Here is a 25,045-nt window from a genome sequence, read left to right as displayed (position 1 = left end):
TAGTCATAATCGGATTGTTTAGATATTGTTCAGAAAAAGCCATTTTAGAATATCTACATTAATATGAATCTAATGCAGTTGGCAAGACTGCGCATATATCTTTATCACATTAACTCGCTAAGTGTACACCAATCAATCGATCATATAAAAGACACGGATATCTCATACATTGATTTTATTTAACCTTCGACAAAATACAAAACAATATCTGTTGTCAGTGTTTGGCATTTGAAATATGCTCTCTGAATACAGATATTGCAAAAGCATGAATAATTTCTCTTTTGAAATGCAACATGATTTATCAAATCAATGCGTACTTCGACGATACTTTATGATGGATAAACATTTTCTCTATGAATGGTGAAGATAACGAACAGTGATTAATCTCATAAATCATATAAGCAATACAAAATAGATAGTTGGGCAAACACGGACCCCTGGACACACCAGAGGTGGAATCAGGTGCCTAGGAGGAGTAGGTATCCCCTGTTGACCGGTCACACACGCCTGGGACCCTATATCTTGGTCAGGTAAACATAATTATCCGTTAGCAAAATCAGTGTGTCAAGAACGGACTAACAATCTTTATGAAACACGTAAGACAACATTTCATCCAATGGCAGGTTGTACATTGTCAAACTAGACCGTTATAATTGACTATGAACGGAATGGAAGGCATGTGTAATACGGTCTTTCCAATAAATGATAATGTTTGTAAATTATGTTGAGATGATTCTGCTCGTGCTATGACCGCGTCAATCATAAGTAGACGATGACCTCTAAACGAAGGCGACAGACGTTGACACGTTGAAAAACTCTTACTACCAAGGCCCAGAGCGCTAAGCATGGGACTAAATATGTGGTAATTCACTTGATTTGATCATATTTTATTGTATAAATATACAAAGGGATTGGTTAGAAGTTCTAGCAACTTAGAAAACCTTTCCCGAACTTCACTTACAGTTGGTGACGTCTCGGTATGAGCGAATACTTCTCGACAAGACGTAAATCAAACAAACAATGAAATATGAGTCTACTCTAGATCTTCCAGATCTAGGGGTTCCCAGAAGCAGCACGGCCGTTTCTAAGGTTATGACGTTTTCTCCTATGATGGCATGGCAAGGATTGCAGGTATGTTACATTTACGTTTATAAACACCATTAGAGCATATCAAGCGACACTACCTTTAAAGTTACTTTGACTACTTACGTTGTTTGAGAAATAACCAAGAACAGGAACATCGTTTTCTAAATACTATGTAAATATAATTTCATTTTCTTGCAACACATAATTTGATCGACAGAGCAACATGCATTATTTTTAGTAACTCATTTTGCTCGTAAAACGCATTGACTTTATCAACACTTGCTGTTGCTGTTTACTCGCGCCATACATGCCGCCCTGGGTATCATGACGTCATCATACGTTTGGCTCCTGTGTTCCATCGCTCTCCATCGTCTAAAAATCATATATTTCTTTTTATTACATACTTGGTAATGGATACAGGTTTGTTTGCATATGCAATACAGCTTACCTTACAATAACCGTGTCATCCCCCGGGACTGATGTCCCTATCAGCCCTGCAGATCCGTATCAGACCCCCTTGCAGAACCCCTCTATTCGGAACTCCTCTGGTTTTTTCCGCTTCAATAGTTTGCACACGAACATAAACAACATGAACATGGACGAACATGAAGGAAGAGAAAATACTTTTGAATCGATTCAGATTGATAAGAAGCAGTATTATGTTTACTGTTTCTGTGTTAAATTATATTTGTGATGAGCATACGGATATACAACAAACTTGTGTGGTAATGCTATATTTATATAGCTGCGAAATAAGTTCTTGTCAATGTTGATTAAATTTTATTTGTTCAAGTAGACATATTTTGTATGTTATTTCTATGTATGTCATAAACATAATAACACATACTCATTTCCATATCACACCCTGTATCAGTACTCGACCAATATCAGCCCGAGGGCTGATATTGGTGTATCGGCCAGATGCAGGGTGTGGTATGGAAATGGGTATGTGTTATTCTCTATGTAATACACGTTTTTGTTTAAATTCCATCCTAAAAATTACCGATTAAAACTTATTTATCAAGTGATGACTTAAATCATAAGGAATCAATCTAATTTAGGACACTTACTTTAAACAAAAAGAAAACAACTTGATGCAGAGATTGATACAGATCTCTTTGTATACTCTGACTGTAATTCTTAAAAAGTTTAAGGAACGTATGGATTTCCTGTGATGTTCAAAAGTTGTGATATGTACCCCTTTCTCATGTCTACGAACTTTTTACCCATTCTATTTGATATGATTGAGAAATGTAAGGTAAAAATAAGGCTCTATTGAGTGAAATGTAAATATTTCACTTTTACGGTTATGGGTGCGGTGTCCAATTTCATAATTGTTTTTATATCAAATCTTGTTTGTAAGAAATATAGTTAAGACATACCCATGCTTTCGTGTGGATTCGCGGTTTATATATCTGTGTCTGCGTGACACCAAGTTATGACATAAACCAATAACATGTTTTGCTATCAATTAGATCCATTCTTTCGTTAATCATAACGATGTAACAAATTGTTAATTTTATTAAGAAATAACCAGAACTGACCTCCATACCTGAGCATAAACCATCGTAGGCCAATAGCGGTTGTAAAATCCTTTTATTTAGAAACCTTCTTCTGTGTTATTTAGAAACCTTCTTCTGTGTTTAGATTGAAGAATATTTCATAAGATTTTGATTATTGACTGTATTTATCTGGAACTCGTTCATTTGGGATCTGTGAGTTTGTATATTCATCGTTACGTGTAACTTGGCTGAGAGAATATCATGTCTGACAAAATCACATTTTTCGTCAAGGGCCACGCAGACTCTAAAACGGAAACGTTGACGATGAATAAGGTAAGGCAAAATTATAAATAAAACAAAATCAGACAATTGTTAATTAGATTTTGACAAATGAGTTGATATTGTGTCTGTATTGAATGAGTGGAAACAGCAGTAGCAAAATATTTAGGTTGACTATTTTCTTTTGTAACACCTGTTATTATATAGGTATGTCTCCTGTATCAGTATTTCCTCAAACCAATTCAAACATTATAATTATTTTTATGATCCATAGCTCAAAGCCACTTGCCAAGTTGACTAAGCTTGTTGTTTGCTGGCAAAATAAAACAAGTTGGAAAATGGAAAAATTGATTTTATATGGTATTTACGCCAAAAAACTTATATGAGCGTTGCTTAGTGATAAAGGTACCAGAAATGAAATTAAGAAAACAAAACAGCTTTTTTAAATCAATCAAATTATAATAAGAAAAGAATTAAATGACATACGTGTAATGATGATTTAGTGATTATATAAATGTATAAATAAACAAGAGGCCCAAAATGCCTCATCGGTCACCTGAGCATTAGTTAAAAGTATCACTAGTGCCAAGGGCTATGTAATCTAGAGAAAAATCCTGTTCTGAATATCTAAGCTGAATTCTAATATAAAACAACAGTATAAAACAAGACGTGTTTTTAAAACTTAAATGCCCCGAAAGTGTCTATACTGATGAAATACTTTACATAATATATATATATTGCGCAATTTTTCAGATGTTTTTGGCGCAATTTTGATACATGACGTTGTCTTTCAGATGTATGTACATTGTGACGTCATAATACGTTGTTCAAAGTTAGTTGCTATGCATTTTAATAAACACGACTGATGAAGGCTGGTGAAACGGCTGAAATATTTCGAAAAGTGTTTTAATGTTTATATATATATATATATATATATATATATATATATATATATAAAATTAACACGATTTGACTACTTTGGACCTGTTCTAGAGTCAAAACCCTAAGTTCCAATATCCACAATTTTGGTACATCCTTTCCTACTTTTCCTAAATATGCCCTTATTTTTATACCGTATCAGCAACCATAAAGAAGTCTTTCAAATGATGAAGATAATAATTACTATAATAATTTTAGCCCTACCTTATACCAAAACCGTTACCCCCTGGGATAATGAAATTTACAATTTTTGTGAAGGACGACCTATTCCTTCTAACACTATATAGAGAGTTTGGCAAACATGGACCCCTGGACACACCAGAGGTGGGAGCAAGTGCCTAGGAGGAGTACTCATCCCCTGTCGACCGGTCACACCCGCTGTGATCCCTATATCCTGATCAGGTAAAAGGAGTTATCCGTGGTTAAAATCAGTGTGCCAAGTATCGATAACACTAAAGATGCGATTTAAATGTTTCATACATGAACATTAAATACAAAGTTTGACCCCGCCATGGATTCAGAACTCCTACCACGGGGATCATGAAAATGTACAATTTTGTTAAAGGTCTTCCTGCCCTACACTAGTATGCATTTACGATTAGGTTTTCTTAAACTTGTGGTTATAGAGAAGATTTTAGAAAATTGGTCAATCTTGGACATTTTTGTTCCACCCCTAGCGCCCCAGGGTTGCAGGAATCCCGAGATATACAATGTATGTCCCCATTGTTTCAAAGATGCTTCATACCAAATTTGAAAAGAATTGCAATATCAGTTATCATTATATATGACATATATGCAAAAGTGAAGATAACGAACAGTGATCATTCTCATAAATTCTGAAAAGGATACAAAATTAAGAGAAAGGCTAACAAGAATCCTTGGACATACTAGCCTTGGAGGAGTTACCATCCCCTGTCGATTGGTAACAACCGCCATGAGCCCTATATCTTGATCAGGTAAACCCAGTAATCCGTAGTCAAAATCAGTGTGTAAAGAACGATCTAACAATGGTTTGAAATAGTTCAGACAGCATTCGACTAACCAATAAATTGTACTTGCTATATCATTATAACGACAATATATTCTGCACAACGCTGACTTTAGACATGTATGTTAAAGCCCCTGTATCATCAACAGCTTACCTCGATTTGAACATTCATCATACGGAGAACATGCTCTCTCTCGTATCGATTCATATGAGACATACACTGTATGTTCAGTAAAATATCCAAATATGAGTAGTTATGGAGGACTCTGGTGTATTTATTTCGAGTTCACTGACATATGTCTAATCAACCTTATTTATGAATTAAGATAAGTAATGTTAATCGATAATTCGTCGTCGATATATCTAAATGACAAGTTGAAGGTCAGAGCAAGATAAATAGTGTTCTTAAGTACAAAGTTCTGCTTTCTGTGAATAGAAACATATGTTAAAACGGAGAACACTTTGTATCCATTGGAATTCCAACAGACTGTTTGGAAAACCTAATCACAAACGACTATGTAAAATTGTCAATGAGGAACTTCAGCATCTTTCTAATAAAAGTGGCGTTTACAAAATAATTTTCTGAATGACTAATCACTAGATATGAACATTTCTGTGTTCTCTATTTTCTTGAAGAAACAGATGTTTATGATGTCAAAAACACTGGTCTTTAATTTATCATGAGGAATGGTAGCTGAAAAGTCGTCAGTTCTGATGCTGTTGATTTGGGAAAATTTTACTATTCTTTGGAATGATGTGAGAGTCCACAATTGAATTTCACCAATTCTCGCATATGTTGTAGAATAATACGTCTGAAGTATCTCCTTCATATTTTCGAGAGGTGTTTGTAAAACGTTAGCTTGATTTTGCAGCATCTCTGTAAGGGTTTTGTGTAGTTTTGGAATCCAGTATACATGTAGGTGCGGTAATTCATATTCATTTCTTCGATTGACTAGGATATCAAATGTGTTTAAAACTGAAACATTCTCTTGAAGAATTTCATTAAAGGTGGATATAACGAATAGGGATCAATTTCATAACTCCTAGTAGCAAAACAAAATAGATAGTTGGGCAAACACGGAGCCTGGACACACCAGAGATGGGATCAGGTGCCCAGGAGGAGTAAGCATCCCCAGTCGACAGGTCCCACCCGCCGTGAGCCCTGTATCCTGATCAGGTAAACGGAGGTATCTGTAGTCAAACTCAGTGTGCCAAGAATGGGCTAACAATCGGTATGAAACATGTCAGTCAGCATTTGACCCAAATGATAGGTTGTATTGACGAACTAGATCTTTATAACGTCCATAGAATTTGCGAAATGCTGACTTCAATCGAGACTATTTAACCCTTTAACCATCAACTTGTTTGTCGGTAGCTTGCCTCGATTTTAAAAACTGACCATACGCAGAAAACACTCTTGCATATCGAATCAGTTGAGAAATATAAACACCATATGCAATGGAATATTGCTATGTAAATTTGGAAAGTTGATGATGGAGAAAAGAGAAACGTTGAAAAGAGATTTTAAGTTGAATTGGATGACCAAATGTGGAATGAAAACGTTGGTCTTTTAAAATGCAGTTGTAATAATGAGCTTTACAATCTATACGGACTTATTGTATATATTTTCATTTTAGGTTACTAAAATAGTTAAAATCGAAGTCATAATACAAACTATATAATTTTGTACACGCATAATTGCAATGAACTTAGGTAATCCTTTCAGAGATTCTTTAAAACTTAGTTTATTGTTTTGCAGACAGACGAACTTCTTAGCGTGTTCCAACATCTAGCAAATTGCACGGGGGTAGATTTGGAAACTATTAGACTCATTATCGGTGGAAAAGAATATCGAGTAGATCAAGAAGAAGTGCATAAGAAAATAAAGGACGTGGGGATTGAAAACAAACACACATTGTTTATGGTTGTAAGATTGAAAGGCGGATATGAATTTTCACAATTATACCACCATCTTCATCTGATGAACCAATTCTTTCATTACCAGAAACAACGAATAACAGTGTGTATTTAATCAGAACTGATTTGACACTCATTATCATATTTTTAATTGTATTATTCAGTATTGAGGTTTTTGACCTGTGGATTGATTGTATGTTTACTGGATCTGTGAATAAGCATTTTCATGCATATGAGATAATCAAATCCATAATTTATGGTAATATTATCCGTGTGCATTTATTAACGTATTCAGAAAATCATTTATCGAATGTGACAGTAAGTACATGATATTTAGATTGGTTGAAATATGACGTCATTCAGTACTAACTAACGATACATGTAAACGAAGTGTTAGAAAGGCCAAAAGGACACATACTCAGAAAGACAAAATTCGTATGAGAATAGGCAGATTATTTACACTAAGTATCGGTATTACCGCGCGAATGGTATCAGTTCATTTGAATATTAAGCAAATTGATTGATTTCACGAATGATATTCAACAGAAAGAACAAAACTCTATAATTAGCTCAAAATTTTGATTGCTCAAGTTCAACTGCAAAATTGAAATAATTGTTAACCTACCTTTGTCTAACGAAAGAAATTCAGAAGACGTTCCATCAAGTACCCATACCCTGGATCAATTAGAGTAAATTCTATACCCACTGTATTTATGGTATGAAATAAAGGGTACGGGGCTATCAAACATTTCCATTTACACTGGTTCATTTCGAATAAGATAAATTTGATAACTGATTTTAAAAACAAAACGATGCTGCATTTTGTTCAAGCTTCATTTGCATTAAAACGGCTATAGACACATATGGGATTACCTTACATACGGTATAGTTGAAAACATCTTTATTTGTGTATACGGAGCATAAACTAACAATGTTTGTCATTTTTATCTATAGATTTATACTTACTAGATATGCTTTCTGCACAGATATTTTATTGTTGTATATTGTTATACTAGTGCACTGTAAGTGATGTTTTTGTATGTGTATGATTATCATTCATGAACAGTACTTTATAATAAATGACATTTGCAATTCAGAGGCGTTTTTTGTTTTGTTCAAATCAAACGCATTAATAATTATGCGAAGACGAATTCATCTTAGTTCTAATAAAAATGTCTTTTATTTATTTCGTTTTCTTATATTATCAGTGTTGTTCCAGTCGATTTCCTCACGATGTATGATTATTTTTCTTATCTAAGTACCTGTCGTGCTCCTGCAAATGTCAAGCTACAAAGTTTTACATGTGGTTGTCGAACGATTCTTTAACAACACTTGCTACATTTTTCTTAAAAAATTATACAAATATTAAGTAAAGTTCATAAAACTATAAGTAAAACGATTACAATTTATCAGATGGAATGTAATCTATTATTGTAATTTCTCAATTAAATCTGAAACACCGGGGACATTTGTATAGAGTTACGTAGGGAAGGGTAATATATTTCAACTTTTGAACATAAAAACTTTATACGTCTCTTATGCTGTTTTTTTTTTTAGAGATGTTATTTCATACTTATTTTAACTAAACTAAACCAGAATATATATCAACCCAGGGATGCATCTAATTTTTTTTTTCGAGGAAAGCATATAGTCGCTGTCGTGTCTGTCCATCCGAGCTCATGAAAGGTGAAGATAACGAACAGTGATTAACCTCATAACTCCTATAATCACTACAAAATAGATAGTTGGGCAAACACAGAACCCTGGACACACCAGGGGTGGGGTCAGGTGCCTAGAAGGAGTAAGCATCCTAAACCTTTCATCTGAAATTGATCACAAAGAGACACAACCAAGGTCATTTTGGAAAGGTTAAGGTCATTCAGAACATACGGTGTATCTATACTTATGAAGTAATATATTTTGCCAATAAACTCATTAATTGCGCAGATTCATGTCCACAAGCAACATATCAAAGATCGAAGTGTCCGTAATACACCATGCTGTGAAAAATTTTCCGAATGCCGAAATGGAAAATTAATTTTATATCGTTTTTATAAACTCCCGAATAACACTGAAAATCTTCATTTAGCAAAGGAAGGTTATAATTTAATATTTCATCAAACTTTTAAAACTTTTTAAACTTAAACCTAATCGTAAATAGCTTTAAACGTATTTATTCTATGTACATCAGTAGTATCATATATAATGTTATACTATTGTTTTGGCGCAATTAGTGCATGATTATGACGTTAAATCGTCAACACCGCTACCCGACGTTATGACGTCACAATGATCGTTTACTTATCACCGTTACCAAGAAACTGAAACATTAAAGACAAACTGCCTGAAAATCCGTCAGGTGAAAGTACCATATTTACATAGAATGATGTACTTACTCATATGCATCTCCTGTCGATCGGTCACACTCGCTGTAAACTCTATATCTTGATTAGGTAAACGGAGTTATCCGTAGTGAAAATCAGTGTGCAAAGAATGGCCTAACAATGAGTATGAAACACACCAGACAGCATTTGACCCAGTGATAGGTTGTATTGGCAAAATAGATCGTTATAACGACCATAGAATTTGCGAAATACTGATTTTAAACGAGACTGTTGAAACCCCTGCTTCTATTTAGAAACTGACCACAAGCAGAACAAGCTCTTGCGTATCGATTCAGTTGAGATATATAAACACCATATGCAGGTGAAAATGGAATATTGCTACATAAATATGGTACGCTGACGATCGAGAAGTTGAAATCATCCCGTTTGTTATATAAAGTTAATTTAATAAATCAATACATTTTCAAATAACAATAACTGTAATTCAATTTCAATCTCATTTTATTACTTTGAATAAAAGAGCAAATATGGATCCTCTTTAAGAACTTCATCTTCCATGACTTTCTGAACATTCATGTCATTACATTTGTACCATTGCTCAGATCCACTGGATTTCACGTACGAAAAGTAATGCCCTCCAGATAACCCACCTCTGTGAACCACGATTCCATATAGATGCAATATATTATTTGTACACTGTGATAATAAAATATTTCGTTGTAATTCTACTTTAAACAATTAGCATCAACATCCTTTTTTATATACAATGATAAAAAACGAAGTCACCTTCTCTGATGGATAGAAAGCACCCATATCTTCCTTGAATTTCAAAACTTTTCTTGTTTTTCTAAAAGTGTTGCTTCTCTGAAACGATATATATACATATATATATATATAGTTTGTAAATAAAGAATTCGATATTTGATACAGTAAATACATCCAATAATAAAAGTCAAGAAACACAAAACTCGAATAACATTTCACTGTTAGCGCTTTCGGCTTTAATGCCTCTTCAGACAGTTATAAAATGAAATATTATAGCTAAGTAACGTCAACATATCACGACGTAAGTAATTGTCCTTTGTGACGTCATAATGAATTACACTGGTAGCGGTATAATACACACAATATTAGACAAAACTTGGAAATCAATTACAGAGTTCAGTTCAATTTTACACAGTTATTTTCTAATAGTAATATATAAATAAATAAATAAATAAATAAATAAATATATATATATATATATATATATATATATATATATATATATATACCCTTTACGGCCTTTGGCCATTGAACAGGCTTGTATAATGAAAGGCGAAGATAACGAACAGAGATCAATCTCAAAACTCCTATAAGCAATACAAAATAGAGAGTTGGGCAAACACGGACCCCTGGATATACCAGAGGTGGGATCAGGTACCTAGGAGGAGTGAGCATTCCCTGTCGACCGTTCACACCCGCCGTGGGCCCTATATCTTGATCAGGTAAACGGAGTTATCCGTAGTTAAAATCATTGTGTCAAGAACGGCCTAACGATCGGCATCAAACACGTCAGACAGCATTTGATCCAATGATAGGTTGCATTGGCAAATTATGCCGTTATAACGGTCATGGAACTTGCGAAATGTCGATTTTAAATGAAACTGTTGAAACCCCTGCACCATCAACTTGTTTGCCAATAGCCTGGTTCTATTTAGAAACTGAACATACACAGAAGAAGCCCTTGCGTATCGAATCAATTGAGAGATGTAAACACCATATGTAGGTGATAATGGAATATTGCTACATAAATATGGGAATTTGACAATGGAGAAGTTGAAATCATCCCGTTTGTCATAAAGTTGAGTTGTTAGTTTGCCGTTAATATCTACTTTCAATACAATATCTAAGTATGAAGAAGAAGTGGACGACTTTGTTGTGTCTTTTATTTCGAGCTCACATAGATAGATCGAAGCGACATATGAATGAAAATTATTATTGTTAATAGATAATGCATCGTCGATATCTCTAAATGTCGAATTGAAGGCCACAGCAAGATATTTTTGTATTTTCATGTAGAAGTTTTTGAATAAATTATGCTTCATAGGATTATAAAAACACGTCAGTTAACAAAGGACCACAATATGTGTTCAGCGCACACAACATAGCCAAAAATTATTTACTTCTCTGGGTTTTTCAAGATGCAAAACTACAACGTTGGGTATTTTCATCATCCTCAATCTTTTTATCGTGTAGGAGGCATTGCTCTCTGCTGAAAATCAAATGAATATCATTCAAACATTCTCTTTCCTGCATGCGTATGAATATAAAGCTGTACATATAAAATATCAAACAGTTTTAAAACACAAGAATTATTGACACTGTCATTGCAAGATCTTGTAGTAACAGTATAATAATTATTAAAACTTGTTTCATTTAGCTGGAGAAAATCTGTTTTATCATACAGATTGGCAACTGTTCAGAAATGTTGACTTCATGTTGAAATTACATGTACATGAGGTATGAACTGATATTTTTATACCAGTATACTTTTTAGAGCGCATTCTCAAACAATGTAATCTATTAGTTATAGTCATATTCTCTTTTCATTTTTGTCGAAATTCCCAGCCGATAACATAAGCGTACTATATTTGTCACGATTTATATGATATAGTTTACAACTACAACATATCCATGAGAAATTGTCATAATTACATATACAACAATTTGTAGAGTTATAAAATGTAAAAAAAAAAATGGATATAAACAGAGTCGTACCATCACAGCATTCACATTTAAAATCTCTTAGATGCTCCTCACCAAAGAATATCAATAAACTTTCTTGTATGTCGTCTTTCTGGTGATATAAATATCTCAATGAAGGCATGTTTTGACTGAATTCGACGTGATATTATGAATGCAAATACATGGTCATGTGAAAGTTCTTGCCTTTGGTGCCGGGATGCTGAACATTGGTCGCTCTTCGATGTATTCAATCTACAAATATAAATATAGGTATGTAGTACACATGTACATTTTTGCCTCACATACACAGAAAAAGAAGGATAGATGGGATTATGAAATTGATCACTGTTCGTTATCTTCACCTTTCATAGAGAGGGGGAGCGAGGAAGAGAACAATTAGCGTTCTCACGTTATACAACATCTGTTAGAAATTTTGTCAGACACCTTACCACTGTACTAATGAATAAATAATCGAATTTATACTGTGCCTTATCTTGCTGGATGGAACATTGCAGTGAACTTTGCAACTGTAATTTGAAAATATCCGATGGAGTGTCTGTAAGTAGAAGATTGTTCAAAAGCTCAAAATCCACAAAGAAGATGATAACAGCATTCTTTGAGAACAAAGCTATGTAGAAAGATAAATAAAACATTACCGCTGTCGTTACATTCCTTTTCAATGGCGCAAAGTATGCATATAAAAAATGAGTGACTATCGTCTTGTTCAGAGGGTCTAAATCTTTGGATTCTGTAATAAAGATAACAGAGATAATTTCACTTTGGTTTTATTTATCCACATCCATGGCATTATCCGATGTGGAGCAGGTACTTACTTTTTGTCGAGAAATTTGTGAAATTGCACAGCATTCGTTTTCGCAATTTCTCCAGATCCTTTGCCACTACGAATGTTGTCTAAAAGGGTGTATAAGTGTTTCGTCAAACCTGCATTCTAAGAAAAATAAAGGAAATACAGTTCTAGTAGAAAGCAATCTGAGGGAAAATACATTAAAATCCCAGCTAGACTCAAACGCACGAACGACTCCACTAAACATACTAAGCTACCCAGCTAGACGATTAAATTTTAAAGAAATATACATATAGTGCTGATATTTATATCTTCATTCGTGTTTTAAAAAAGGAAGTCAGCCATTATGACGATGAACTATTCCTCCCTAAGATGTAATGTATTAATATTTTCCAGAGCTTTCTCAAATTTTGTTGCAGTTAAATGTATAAACTTTGAAAAAAATAGGCCATTTCTAAAGTTGAAAATTATCTGTTAAACACAGAGATTAATTATACTTTTTTAAAAATACATACTTCTGTCGGTCTGTAGATGCATGCACACAGACGGTAAACAGTGCAGCATGCCGTCCAGTGAGAGAAAGTGTACAATGCATATACCCAGGATTTTGAAAGATTATACGAGAAAAAGGGTTCAAATAGAATGATGTACAACTCATACGGATAAGAATAAATTTGACGTGGGATCAGTAACCAAGAGCTAGGAGACACACACAGAGCTTTAAAAGTAAGTGCTTTTTTTATCTGAACACGTCACGTCGTGTTATTTTTAAAAATATTTAATACAATGTTTGGTCAATAGGGACATGCATGAAAGGGGTTTCGTAGAATAATGATTTATAATTACTTAATTTATAGGAAGGGAATACATGTAATCCATTCTTAAAAAGCGAGTGTGGACCCCTTAAGGGGTATTTAGACAAGTTTCTATACAACGCGTTTGCTGTCGTTCTAAATCACGTGATGTAAAATGTCCGAGTCCAGCATTAAGAAACCTTTGAAATCTGGATGATCTTCAAAGCGCATTTAAGAGCAAATTGATGCAATCAAAATGTTATAAATTGTCAGTATCGATATAATTTTTGTTAATTTATCGATACTTTAAAAAAAAAGAAACACTTGATTTAGATTGGAAAATGATTTGTAGTGTCTCTTTAATTGATATGGTTGATGTTCTAGTTGTCATATACATGTATACCGGTAGTAGTGTGAATGGTGGACAGATCACAAAGGAAATAATTACAAATAGCATGCAGATGAGAGTCATAAACATAGTTACTTTGTTTCTTTTTAATAAATTCTGGTCGATAGCGGTACAATCATCGGCTTAAAGTACATATATGTATTTGATTGAAATATTCTCTGTATATCATCTATATTTTGTTGTTTGGGCATAAAACCTGTAAACATGTACAACATAGAATTAATAAAGATTAGCTTTACAATTATTCTCGCAGTTTCCATTCTTACTGCATTTCCAGCGGACGTTTTGGTCTTCATGTTCAACTGCTCAAAAAAATCGGTTGTTTGTGCCAAGATCTGTAATCATTTACATCACAACATATCAAAGTGCAAGCAAGATTTAAAATAATGATAAAAACAGGAAGCACATAACCGATATTGTTCACTTTACAGTCCCGTATCATTCCACAAATATGGTGTTGCCCTTTTCCTTGGTAAATAAATTGAGATAAATGTATAGTTGTGACTCTTTCAGATATGTTAAAAAAATACGCAATGAAAAGTCATGCAGATATCCACAATGGTATGTCATACAAGTTGTCATAGTAAACAAAATCGCTGATTAGGCATTTTTACCTGTAGTATGCAGTTGCGATAACATATTTGACTTGGATTTTCCAGACCCTGCAATAATAACAAAAAGAAGAATTCCGTTAAAAAATCCATTACGGCTCAAATTACATGTATCAGCACCTTCATTTTGAATTCCAAAGGCAACTTTTACTTTTCAGCGAAATATACTCTGATATTCTCAATATGTTCTCGATATATACCTAAGTTTTACACAATATAGAACAAAACTTTAATTCAACCAAATATATTGTTCATCTATTATCCGAACTCATCATTGTGTGCATCACCATGGAAATGTGTACGTCACGTCACTCAAATCGTTAGATAAACTTCTTCTAGAACACAAAAGCTCAACCGATTCGTATGATTCTGTTATCGATTACGATATAGGGAAATAATGTGCCGCGGATAGTTTAAAACAAATACTTCCAAGTCTATGTAGTACCCCATCAAACTAAATATGGCAGGCTATGTCCAATATCTACCATCAAAATAAACATTCATTAAGCATTAGCCTTGTTCATGTGTGAAATACTTAAAATATCCGATACCCTAACCACTTTCCAATTTGCTGGGGTTTTTGTAGGACTACTAATATCTAATAATACAAAGAATCAGCGAAATGAGTATGTGTACAAGTACATGTACAATCATATATGAAGATATCATATACTAGCTGTACTTTGTGACCTTCGTTCATACTTGTTCGAACAGTACAATTGTAATAAATATGTTATTGTAGACTAAAGATATGTTTCATTAGATTATGATACTATGTATTATTAGATCAACTAAGCTGAAACTTCAAGCGAGCTATTCTGGTCAATTTTTGTCCGGCATCTGTCTGTCCGTCCGTAAACTTCTAACATTTTTGACATCTCCAGAACCATAAGGCTTAAGTCAAATGTGCTACAAAGCATGTTTGGGTAAAAAGAAGTCAAGTTTTCCTCAAATGAAGTGCTACAACTTTTTACAAATGGAGATAATTAAAGCTTTCGACAAGTTTTGTCCACCTTGTAAAAACAATTTGAATTATCGCACGTACGTATTTATGAGGCTGTACAATATATATATATTATTTTACCTGTTTTAACACAATAATTTGTTTTAATTAAATCGTTGTTAAAACAACGGCCACTAAGTCATTTCTAATGTATATTCAAACGATAAATCAAGTGACTGTCACTTGTCCAGGTCAGATTTCCAGAGATAAGATTATCGGTGTAACTTGATATTATCCATCTATATATTGGATACCATGATTCATTATTTGACTCGAATATGATACGCATGCGCAGGAGTTCCCACTACGAACGGTAAATGTACCTATGGGTTTCCACTCTATCTGCTATTTGAATAATCTTCTCACTGTTTTCTATTACATGCAAATGTTTTAAAGCATGTCATTGAAAATCACATCGCTTTTTTCCAACGTACACTGAATTATATGTATTTTGCCTTTCTTATGCTTATAGTAATTAATGCTCATAGTTCCTTCGCCGAAATATTGAGAAAATTGGGCTAAGCCACAATATGGATTTAAATCTAAGTCCCGATTGTGTTAGGTATTTACACTGTACGCGGTACAGTGTTGTCACATGCGACCTTCTTCGATCGGCTGATTGTGAAAGGAGTACTAGTGTTAGATAATTTTAAAAACTCAGCGTTTAGGGGCTTCATTTATTCACCTATTTCGATGTTGATAAATTTCCTGAGTCTTACATGTATATGTTTTAGCCACCAATGCATACAAATAGAGATGTATACCCAAATGTAGCGATGGAAGCAAGTATGAAATCGGCATTTGAGAATAAATATATTTACATGAATCGCTGTCTAAACATTATTTGGTAATTGTGTTATTCCATTTAAGCATTTGTAATTGTAATTATTATTCATTTTTGGATCAGACAACTTATGGTACGTTACATTGTTGACAACCAGGTCTCCTGTCCCACATGTACAAAAAAAGAGAAAATTAATTAATAAAAATAATCAAATTAAAAGTAGAAATAATATTTAATTTTGAAAAAGCAATTCTATTCTCATTTTGAATTGTGAACTGCACGTCGTTAGGACGAGAGAGCACGGTGTTTTAATTTACTTCATGTTGCGAGTTCATTTAAGAAAAATGAAAACATCATAATTCAATTTAAAGTTAGAAAATACAACATCATTTATAATTGAAAGCTTAATTCATTTTTAAAATTTTTAAAATCTTTGCAAATCTACCAGTTGGTAGAAACTGGGATCACAAGTTATATGTTGTTACAAGGTGAAGATAGATTGGTGCAATTGTGTATTAAATTTGAAGACCAGAACAAAGTGGATATGCTGTAGGCCTAGCAGTGCTTAGCTCGATATAATAATTTTCATGCAATTTATCTAGACCTCTCTCCAACTGCTTTCATTTCTCATATTAACATGCTGGAATCCCCAGGTAGTGAGGATTCAAGTTTGTTTAATCTATGGTCCCCGGGATTAGGATGGGCTACAACAGGGAATCAAAGTTTCCCATTGGAATATATAGGATTTTTAATTACATGGGAATATATACAATTTAAAAAAAAATTGAGATATAAGTTTGTTCAAATCATGATAGGATTAGGCCACACTAAAGGATCAAAGTTTTATATTGGAACATATAGGGAAACATCTTTGAAATATTTTTCTCAAAAAAAACCCAGAACCATGATTAATCCTATTGACATGCAAGTATCTTCAGGTGGTGCAAAATCAAGTTTGTTCTATTCAGAGGTCCTAGGTGTAGGGTCGAGGCACAACAAGATATCAAAGTTTTAAATGGGAATATACAGGATGATAATCAAAATAAATTCTTTTTGAAGATTTGCAGGACCACCACACTTAATCATATCTAAATGCTATATTCCTAAGTTTTGTAGATCCACGTTTTGTTGTTGTTTTTGTACGGGGGCTATTCTTTTTGTCTGCCTGTCTGAAACTTGAACATACCTCATAATCTTTGAATGGCGAGAGAGCTTTCATATTTCTTATGACAAGACCTTTTTGGTACCAAAGTTTTTAACCTTGTGACCTTGACTTTGACCTTTTAAGAAAATCTAACTTAGGCGATATTTCCTGAACTATTTGAGATAGGACTTTCAAATGAGTGATACACATTTCATGTATGTATTCCTTGTGACAAGACAATTCTTTTGGTAGCAAAGTTTGATCTTGAATCTTGACCCACTTTCAAGAAAACTTAATTTAAAAAATATCTTTTGATCTGTTTAAAATATAACTTTCATAGTTTGTATATAAATTCCTTGTGGCAAAACTTCACATTTTGTACCATCAATTTTGATTTGTGACTTTGCATCACTGTTATGCCATTGCCCTTTGGGGCTAAGTAGGGGTAAAAAAAAATATGGGAATGATGTTTTTGATAAATAACAACAGCTGAATATCAGTGCAGCCAAGGTGACTCAGGTAAGTAATATGGCCCTTACATGGATTGTATTTTGCTGCTTTGACATACCTGATTTCACACATTATCATTTAAATTTACGGTATGCTCACCTTGGGCGCAGTGCATTCATTCTACAACAATGAAAAATATTTTTCAGAAATATTCATTTTAAGCATAATATTGCATACAGACAATATGTGAGGGACTTGTTAGAATGTTTTAAATACATGCAGCTTACCGATTTCATCTTGTTGTTATCAGTGTTGTCTGAAATTTCTTGGGGCGAAGATCGACGATAAATGGTACGTGATGGTTGAAGTGTGTCCATTTTCGGCAAGGATCCATGATTTGCAATGTCATGTTGGTGCCTTGTAACCCGCTATATACAAATTTTCGTATAATTAATTACGTTTCATTTTATTCACCTGTACCAATCAAAAAATAACCATCACGTCTTGTTTAAGGCATAGGGTCTATCTTTCATATAAAAAATGACATTTTGCAAGAAAAACTCCAAAAACAAAAAGAAATTTTTAGTATTAATTTTGAGTTATCTATAGCTGCTGCGCATTGAAATTGAAGTAATTTTGAAGTCAGAATGTTTGTTTGGATGACAATATATTAAACTAGTACCCCACTGATTGGTGGCTACACACAAATATAAGAGATGCGAAGTCAACAGGATACCAGTTTAGGCAAATGAGAACTGGGAATTGTTTTGTAATTACAATCATATCCAATGTGTTTGTAAACATTCTGAAGAACATTTTGTGGTTTTCTAGTTATGATTTTTTAAAATAACCACCTTTTTGGAACATTCAGAATTTTACCAATATCTTAGACCCTATGCCATTAAGTGTAAATGCTAAAATTTAACAATTTGTAAAATTTTGTAGGGTCATCTATCCCATTCATGCGATCACAGTGTGTATTGTACCTTTCCATCCATTGTTTTGTCAGTTTCTATGGAACACCTATCATGATCATTTCCATATTCAGCGTTTGTGTCAGAATGATCTGTTTGGGTTTTTTCTTAAAGTAAAATAAACAACACCACTATTCAACACATGCACGATTCAACACACACAATTTTACATTTTGAATATGACGTTACGTTTAATATCTATTTGCCGTGGAAATATACCATTTATTGAAAACCACGACGCATTTTATTAGTGGGAATTTTTAGGAAAATCTCTGTTAAACCCAGGTGTGAGAAAACGTGAGCCTCATAGTTCCAAGATACAGTGATAAACTTTTTGTGTTTAAAACGTTTGTGCGTCTTATAGACAGTTTTTACCTGCATGGTTAACTAAACAGTTTAATGCGTTATACGAACCACGTAAGACTGGGGAGAGTCTACGGCGACCCGCGTGGAACCGTAAGATCCGCAAACACCTCATGTAGAAATTAAGTTGTTGAGGTTCGTTGTAGAAAATTGCGAATTGGGGTAAAAAAAAACGACGTTTAAAAACACCAGAACTCCTCTTACAATTTACGTAGTCAAATCATCTTTCGGAAGGTACTAGTAATTGGTGGAGTCCTGCAGATGTGAAACAGGGTTTCAGAATCTTCATTTACACCCTTGGATGGAATTTCAAGATATTTGAACTTTCAAACATGAATGGGGTTGGTATGACCCCGGGGACATTGCTCATCATGATATTCGATGCATCTTGATATATACAACCAGAATATATGGTTTAGCGAGTCACTTTTTCATAATTTCTGCATTTCAGTGCAGACGTAGCTGACATTCCTTCAACCTTCTGTACTACACAGATTTTTCTGTTATTCTATTTTCTTCTTCCTGTCAATGACGTAGATAATCAGACACACAAAACACTACATTTGATTACACACGTCTGTATTTGGCACACAGTTGGATCACCATGAGACGATACCTCTATATAACTTTGACTCTTGACCTCAAGGTCAAAATTAAAGGTTTTTTACAATAGATTTGTGTCCGGGCCATAAATTCTTTGTTCTTTGACATAGGCATACCATATTCTACACATGAGTGTATCAGCATAAGACGATGTGTCGGGTACCTTCATGACCTGTATATGACCTTGAACTTTGACATCAAGGTCAAAATTGATTATAGGGTTTTGACATAAGACATGGGTGTATCACTATGATACTATGTGTCATGTACATTCATGACCTGTTTATGACCTTGACCTTTGATCTCAAAGTCAAAATTATAGGTTTATGCCTATATTCGTGTTCGGACTATATTTTCCATTTTCTTGTACAAAGGCATACCATAATTTTACACTCAGGAAAGAGGTAATTTATACATGTACCTGTTAAGAACACCCTTTGGGATATTGGGGTAAGCGGGTGGTATTCGTAGTGAGCATTGCTCACAGTACCTCTTGTAATTGAAGTTTCTTCAGCATTTCGGTTCAACTGCTCTGATGACTTTGCGAAAAGATTTTAAAGTTAGATAATTAAAATCCCATTTCAATTTCAAATCGCGTGTCGTCAAAATCATATCCAAGGAACACACTTTACTTCTGAGTTGACATACTGGATGGGATATTGTCTTTGCATATTGACTTCTCTGTTGGTATTTCCCATTTAAACTTTCCCATGTCAGGAAGATTTCCATTCTCTTTCCATGCACCTGATTGCCATCATCAGTGTCTGGATGTCCATTGTCCATTTGATGTCTACATTCGGTTTTCACAAACATAGCAATATATCATAGTGAAAGTAATTACTCTTTCAGGTTCACAAGCCATTGTGGTGAGGGGACATTTAAATCGTTAGGCCAAAATACTGAAGACGTTTTATACAACTCTTCCGGCGCAGGGAATTCTTTAGTTGAAAATCCTTTCCTTATTAGACATTTTTCTGATGTGCAGTGGACTCATCATCCAAATTTTAAGTGCAACGGCATTGTTATCAACAAGGAGGTAGCTGATATGTGCATTATCGTTGGTTAGAGGATAAGGTGTAGTCTGAGGGAGTACCGAGGAGATCTATAGCTCCAGTATTTTCAGTCGCTGAATATCGCAGTGTTAATGCTAAGTTTAGTCCTGGTTCCAAAGCTTTCTGAAAAGACGTTCTTCTTTTCTCATTCCTGGGTCCCACTCGTTCTGGAATTCCTTTGAAGACGTGGTCAGTCTGTAGAAAACGTCTCTACTTTAAGGCAATCTGCTTTGTGCTTCCGTGAGGCCAATCTGAATTAATCGTACAGTCGTACTAACACCGTTCTTACGTCGACTACGTAATGCATTGTAATGCTCCCCATCGCCTAAATCTTAAAGGGACATTTGCGAAGTTTCAGTTATCAGTTTGTCAACTTTCGCTTCGCACAACATCCTGTGTTCTCAAACTTCCCGGTAGATCGTCCAGTTTTCTGCGTATTCCATCTTATATGGATCGTCTTTTCCTAAACATTTTCACCAGATCGTTGGTCAGTTTTTTTATCTGTTTTTTTTTTATTTCCATAGTGATCTGTCTTGTGGGTGGTGTTTTTTCATCAGCATTTGAACAACGAATGGCCATTTCATTTGAAAGAATGTGTGCACAATTTTTGCTTTTTCGTTAAATCAGCATTTGAACAACGAATGGCGAGTTTTTTTTTTAAAGAATATGTGCACATTTTTTGCTTTTTCGTTAAATAATTATGAAAATATAAAATCACTGCATATGTCATAGTATACTTGGTATACTAGGATGTAGTATTTTACCAAATTCTCATTATCATAAACATTACTGAATGCGCAGTTTTAATTTTTAACAACTTGCTGAAATTGATTAACAATCGAATGGAAAATTGGACAGTACTAATAATAACAATCTCTATTTTTAAAATCGGCCTTACAAACAACAATGAACATTAGTTATATACTAGCTATTTACGAATTTACATGGATGCTGGCGCTAGGGGTTCATTTTGAGGGAGGAAACCCACGTGTCCGAGCGGGTGACCACCACACCCTCTCACAAACAACCACGAGGATTGAACTCGGGTCGCAGCAGTATGAAGCGAGTCCATTAAGCATAATGTTACCTGGACACCCAAAACAAATATAAACCACCCTATATTGCAAATAGCATAAGCATTTTGTTTTCATACTTATATTTTGTATTGCATTTGCATATATTAGTCAATCTGTGTAATCTACATGTTTATGTGCTCATTTGCAAACCTAGCCATTAGTAAACGGTTGATTTTATTACAATGTAAGTTGTCCCAGCCAATTGATTTGCTATATTTTGGTTTATTACACTGTACGTCATTTGTTTGATCATGATAATAAAGGAAATGTTCAATTAAACCGTTTTGTAATTTCATTAGACACTTCAATGATTATCAAGTAACAACAACTGAGCTACGGAATGTCGATGTTTTTGCTCATACATGGAAATTTCTATTTCAGAATTGTGGAATATAAAGATATTTATGCATTATGATGTAAAACGAGAGAGAGAGAGAGAGAGAGAGAGAGAGAGAGAGAGAGAGAGAGAGAGAGTATTAATTGATGTTTTCTGCCACACTCAACAATTTTTCAGTTATATGGTGGCGCCAAGTATTTTATTGGTGGAAGAGAGAACCCAGATACAATGTACCTGGGAAGAGACCACCGACCTTCCGCGAGTAAACTGGGAAACTTTCTCACTTACCGGCGCGAGCGGTTTTAGTTTTGAATCTGATACCTGCTTATTCAGCAGCTTCAGGGAGGAATGACACAGACAGGGTTGTTTATATCAATTTAAACTGAAGACGAAGAGGTAAGCGGAAGCCATTTTTCCAAAATGCTAAGAATTATACGGACTGTGATAGGGAATTTGCTTTTCCATTAAATGAAATAAATAAATATTACCTTTATCTCCTTTATTTGGCCTCCTCGTCTAAAAAATGTAGTGTTTTTCAAATATATATTGTATAACTAAGTATTCCAAAGAAAGCATATTGGGTAAAAGTAAAGGCTACTATGTCAAACCCATGTAATTTACAAATTATTTGATAAAATTTGAAACGTTCAAAATTTACTTTAGATAATCACAATTTAAATAAAAAACATCATTTGGCAAGTTTACATGTTAGTACACAACAGTAACAGATGTATTACTTACTATTTTCTCGTCAACGGAGCTCACGACATCAACAAGGAAGCTGGCACTTTCATTTATCTGACATTTGGTTTTTCCTGTAAAGACGACCGAAGAGGACTTACGACTACGATGATTGTATGGATTTCCCAGCGCAGCCTGAAAATCATCTTTACAATAAAATATAATATTACGACATACTATAATATTTCAGATTCTACAAAATGTACGAGTACCATTACTACATGATTGATTGAGTGATTGATTGGGGTGTTACGCCGTTTTGGCAATATTTCAGCCATTTTACGGAGGAAAAGTTGAAGATAAAGAACAGTGATAAATCTCAAAATTGCTAATTTCAAATAGAACACAAAATTCAAAATTAAGAGTAGGGTAAAAACGGACACCTGGACACATCGGAGGTGAGATCAGGTACCTAGGAGGAGTAAGCACCCCCTGTGGAACAGTCATACCCGCCACGAGCCCTATATCTTAATCAGGTAATCTGGAGTAATCCGTAGTCAAAATCAATATGTAAAGAATGACCTAACATTGTCAGACAGCATCCGACCTAATGCGAGTTTGTAGTTGTAAATAAGGTTATTATAACGCACATAGAATTGGGAAGAGGCTGACTTTAAATGAGACTGTTGAAATCTTGCTAACATCAACTTATTTGTCACTAGACTGTCTCCATTTTAAGAATATCGATCATATGCAGATCATGCTCTCACTTATCAAATCAGAGACATAAACACCATATGCATGTGATACTGGAGTACTGATACAAAAATATGGGATGTTAAAGATGGATAAGCTGAAGTTATTCTGTTTGTCATAAAGTTGAGTTGTAGCACTTCTACTACGACTACTACCACCACCATTAACACTACCTTCACTACATGTAACTGCAGAATTGTAGCTCTTGCTTTGCAATCTGAATGGGGTTGGATCAGGGGCCAGATCCCAGCACAGTGTATGCCTAACGTCTAACACTGTTTCTTTCGCAAAGTTCCCAGCATTAGAAATTAACTAAAATCCTTGAAAGCATGTGTCATGCTAGGGTTTAGCACAATAAAAGACCCACACTTTTATGGCCATGAACTACAGATGTAATAACATTTATTAAACTATATATAGGCAGTTAAGTCTAGCAGTAGTAGTGGTCGGAATAGTAGCATAGTAGTTGATTGATTGATTGTATATTGTTTAACGTCCCTCTCGAGAATATTTCACTCATATGGAGACGCGTGTGTATGCATGTATACTATTGTCACCGCCAGATTCTAATCTATCTTGGCTTCACTCATGCTTACTGAAGAGTTCCGATTCCTTAAAAAAAAATAGGACAACAAAAGAATGACAGTGCGGAGTTTCACATTTATTCACATTTGCAAATTCGCATTACCGTATCGTCGTTCTCACACTTTAGCGCGATTACTCCTTTGCATCCGTTTCCCTAATAACTTCAAAGAGCTAATGTTCTGGTCATAAAATCACACAATACAGTGGTGGATCCAGAAATCTATAAACGGGATTGCAAATGCCTAGAGGTCTGGGGACTGTCTTGGAAATCCATAGTAGGTCCAGGGCGACGAAATAAGGTTGAGGGCAATAAGACCTATACGAATTAGAATTTTTGACATATTTCTATAAGAAATGGAATTACATTTGCATTTTTGTGAGGGGATGTGCGCCCGGCGCACCAGTACTGAAACCCCCAATGCAACGAACGTGTGTAGTTTGAATAACAGTAAATCACCTTTGTCTGTAATATTTGAGCATCTCTTGAGCTCCATAAAGCAAACATTTACAAGTCCACAGATGTCTCTCCGTGAAATTTATCGTTTCTCCAGTAAATAACTTTATAAGCCACCTTACGTTAAATACAGCATATCTATAACTAGATACTCACCAAACAGAACATCCTTTTGAATGCAGTTACAGAGAATAATCCCTCAAAAACAAATAATGAAAATTAATGAACACAGACTAAGTGCTCCAATTATAGGTTAGTAACTAGAGAAGTGTTTCATACTAGATTCTCAATGATATTGACGTATTAAAAGGGCGACGAGAAAGGTATATATAGATCACAATTTCGATACCTTATCTAGATATAAATAGATCAGTTCCTTTC

The 25,045-nt window shown here is 34.4% G+C and overlaps 2 protein-coding genes across 4 annotated transcripts in view; one reads left to right on the top strand and one right to left on the bottom strand.

The window, feature by feature from the left end:
• Nucleotides 1–25,045, top strand: part of LOC125658137 (uncharacterized) — a 225,385-nt gene that overhangs the window by 81,672 nt on the left and 118,668 nt on the right. The gene's annotated exons all lie outside the window — the stretch shown is intronic.
• LOC130050440 (ubiquitin carboxyl-terminal hydrolase 2-like) lies at nucleotides 9,546–24,932 on the bottom strand. Of its 3 annotated transcripts, none has more exons than XM_056150534.1 (16): nucleotides 24,821–24,932; nucleotides 22,930–23,064; nucleotides 22,677–22,704; nucleotides 18,770–18,864; nucleotides 18,071–18,211; nucleotides 17,943–17,963; nucleotides 14,406–14,453; nucleotides 14,058–14,126; nucleotides 12,617–12,732; nucleotides 12,440–12,531; nucleotides 12,272–12,339; nucleotides 11,988–12,035; nucleotides 11,817–11,895; nucleotides 11,222–11,310; nucleotides 9,843–9,920; nucleotides 9,546–9,752 (listed from the first exon to the last, which is right to left on the bottom strand). In XM_056150534.1, the coding sequence occupies exons 1-16, from the start codon at nucleotides 24,830–24,832 to the stop codon at nucleotides 9,561–9,563; spliced, it is 1,311 nt and encodes a 436-aa protein (XP_056006509.1). In that variant the 5' UTR covers nucleotides 24,833–24,932; the 3' UTR covers nucleotides 9,546–9,560. The 3 variants fall into 3 exon arrangements, with proteins under 3 accessions (XP_056006509.1, XP_056006510.1, XP_056006511.1); XM_056150535.1 differs by having other exon boundaries at nucleotides 11,222–11,307; XM_056150536.1 differs by having other exon boundaries at nucleotides 9,566–9,708.

This window comes from Ostrea edulis, chromosome 9 (assembly GCF_947568905.1).
Source record: "Ostrea edulis chromosome 9, xbOstEdul1.1, whole genome shotgun sequence".
NCBI lineage: Eukaryota > Metazoa > Mollusca > Bivalvia > Ostreida > Ostreidae > Ostrea > Ostrea edulis.
This window is presented reverse-complemented; position numbering and strand designations above follow the sequence as displayed.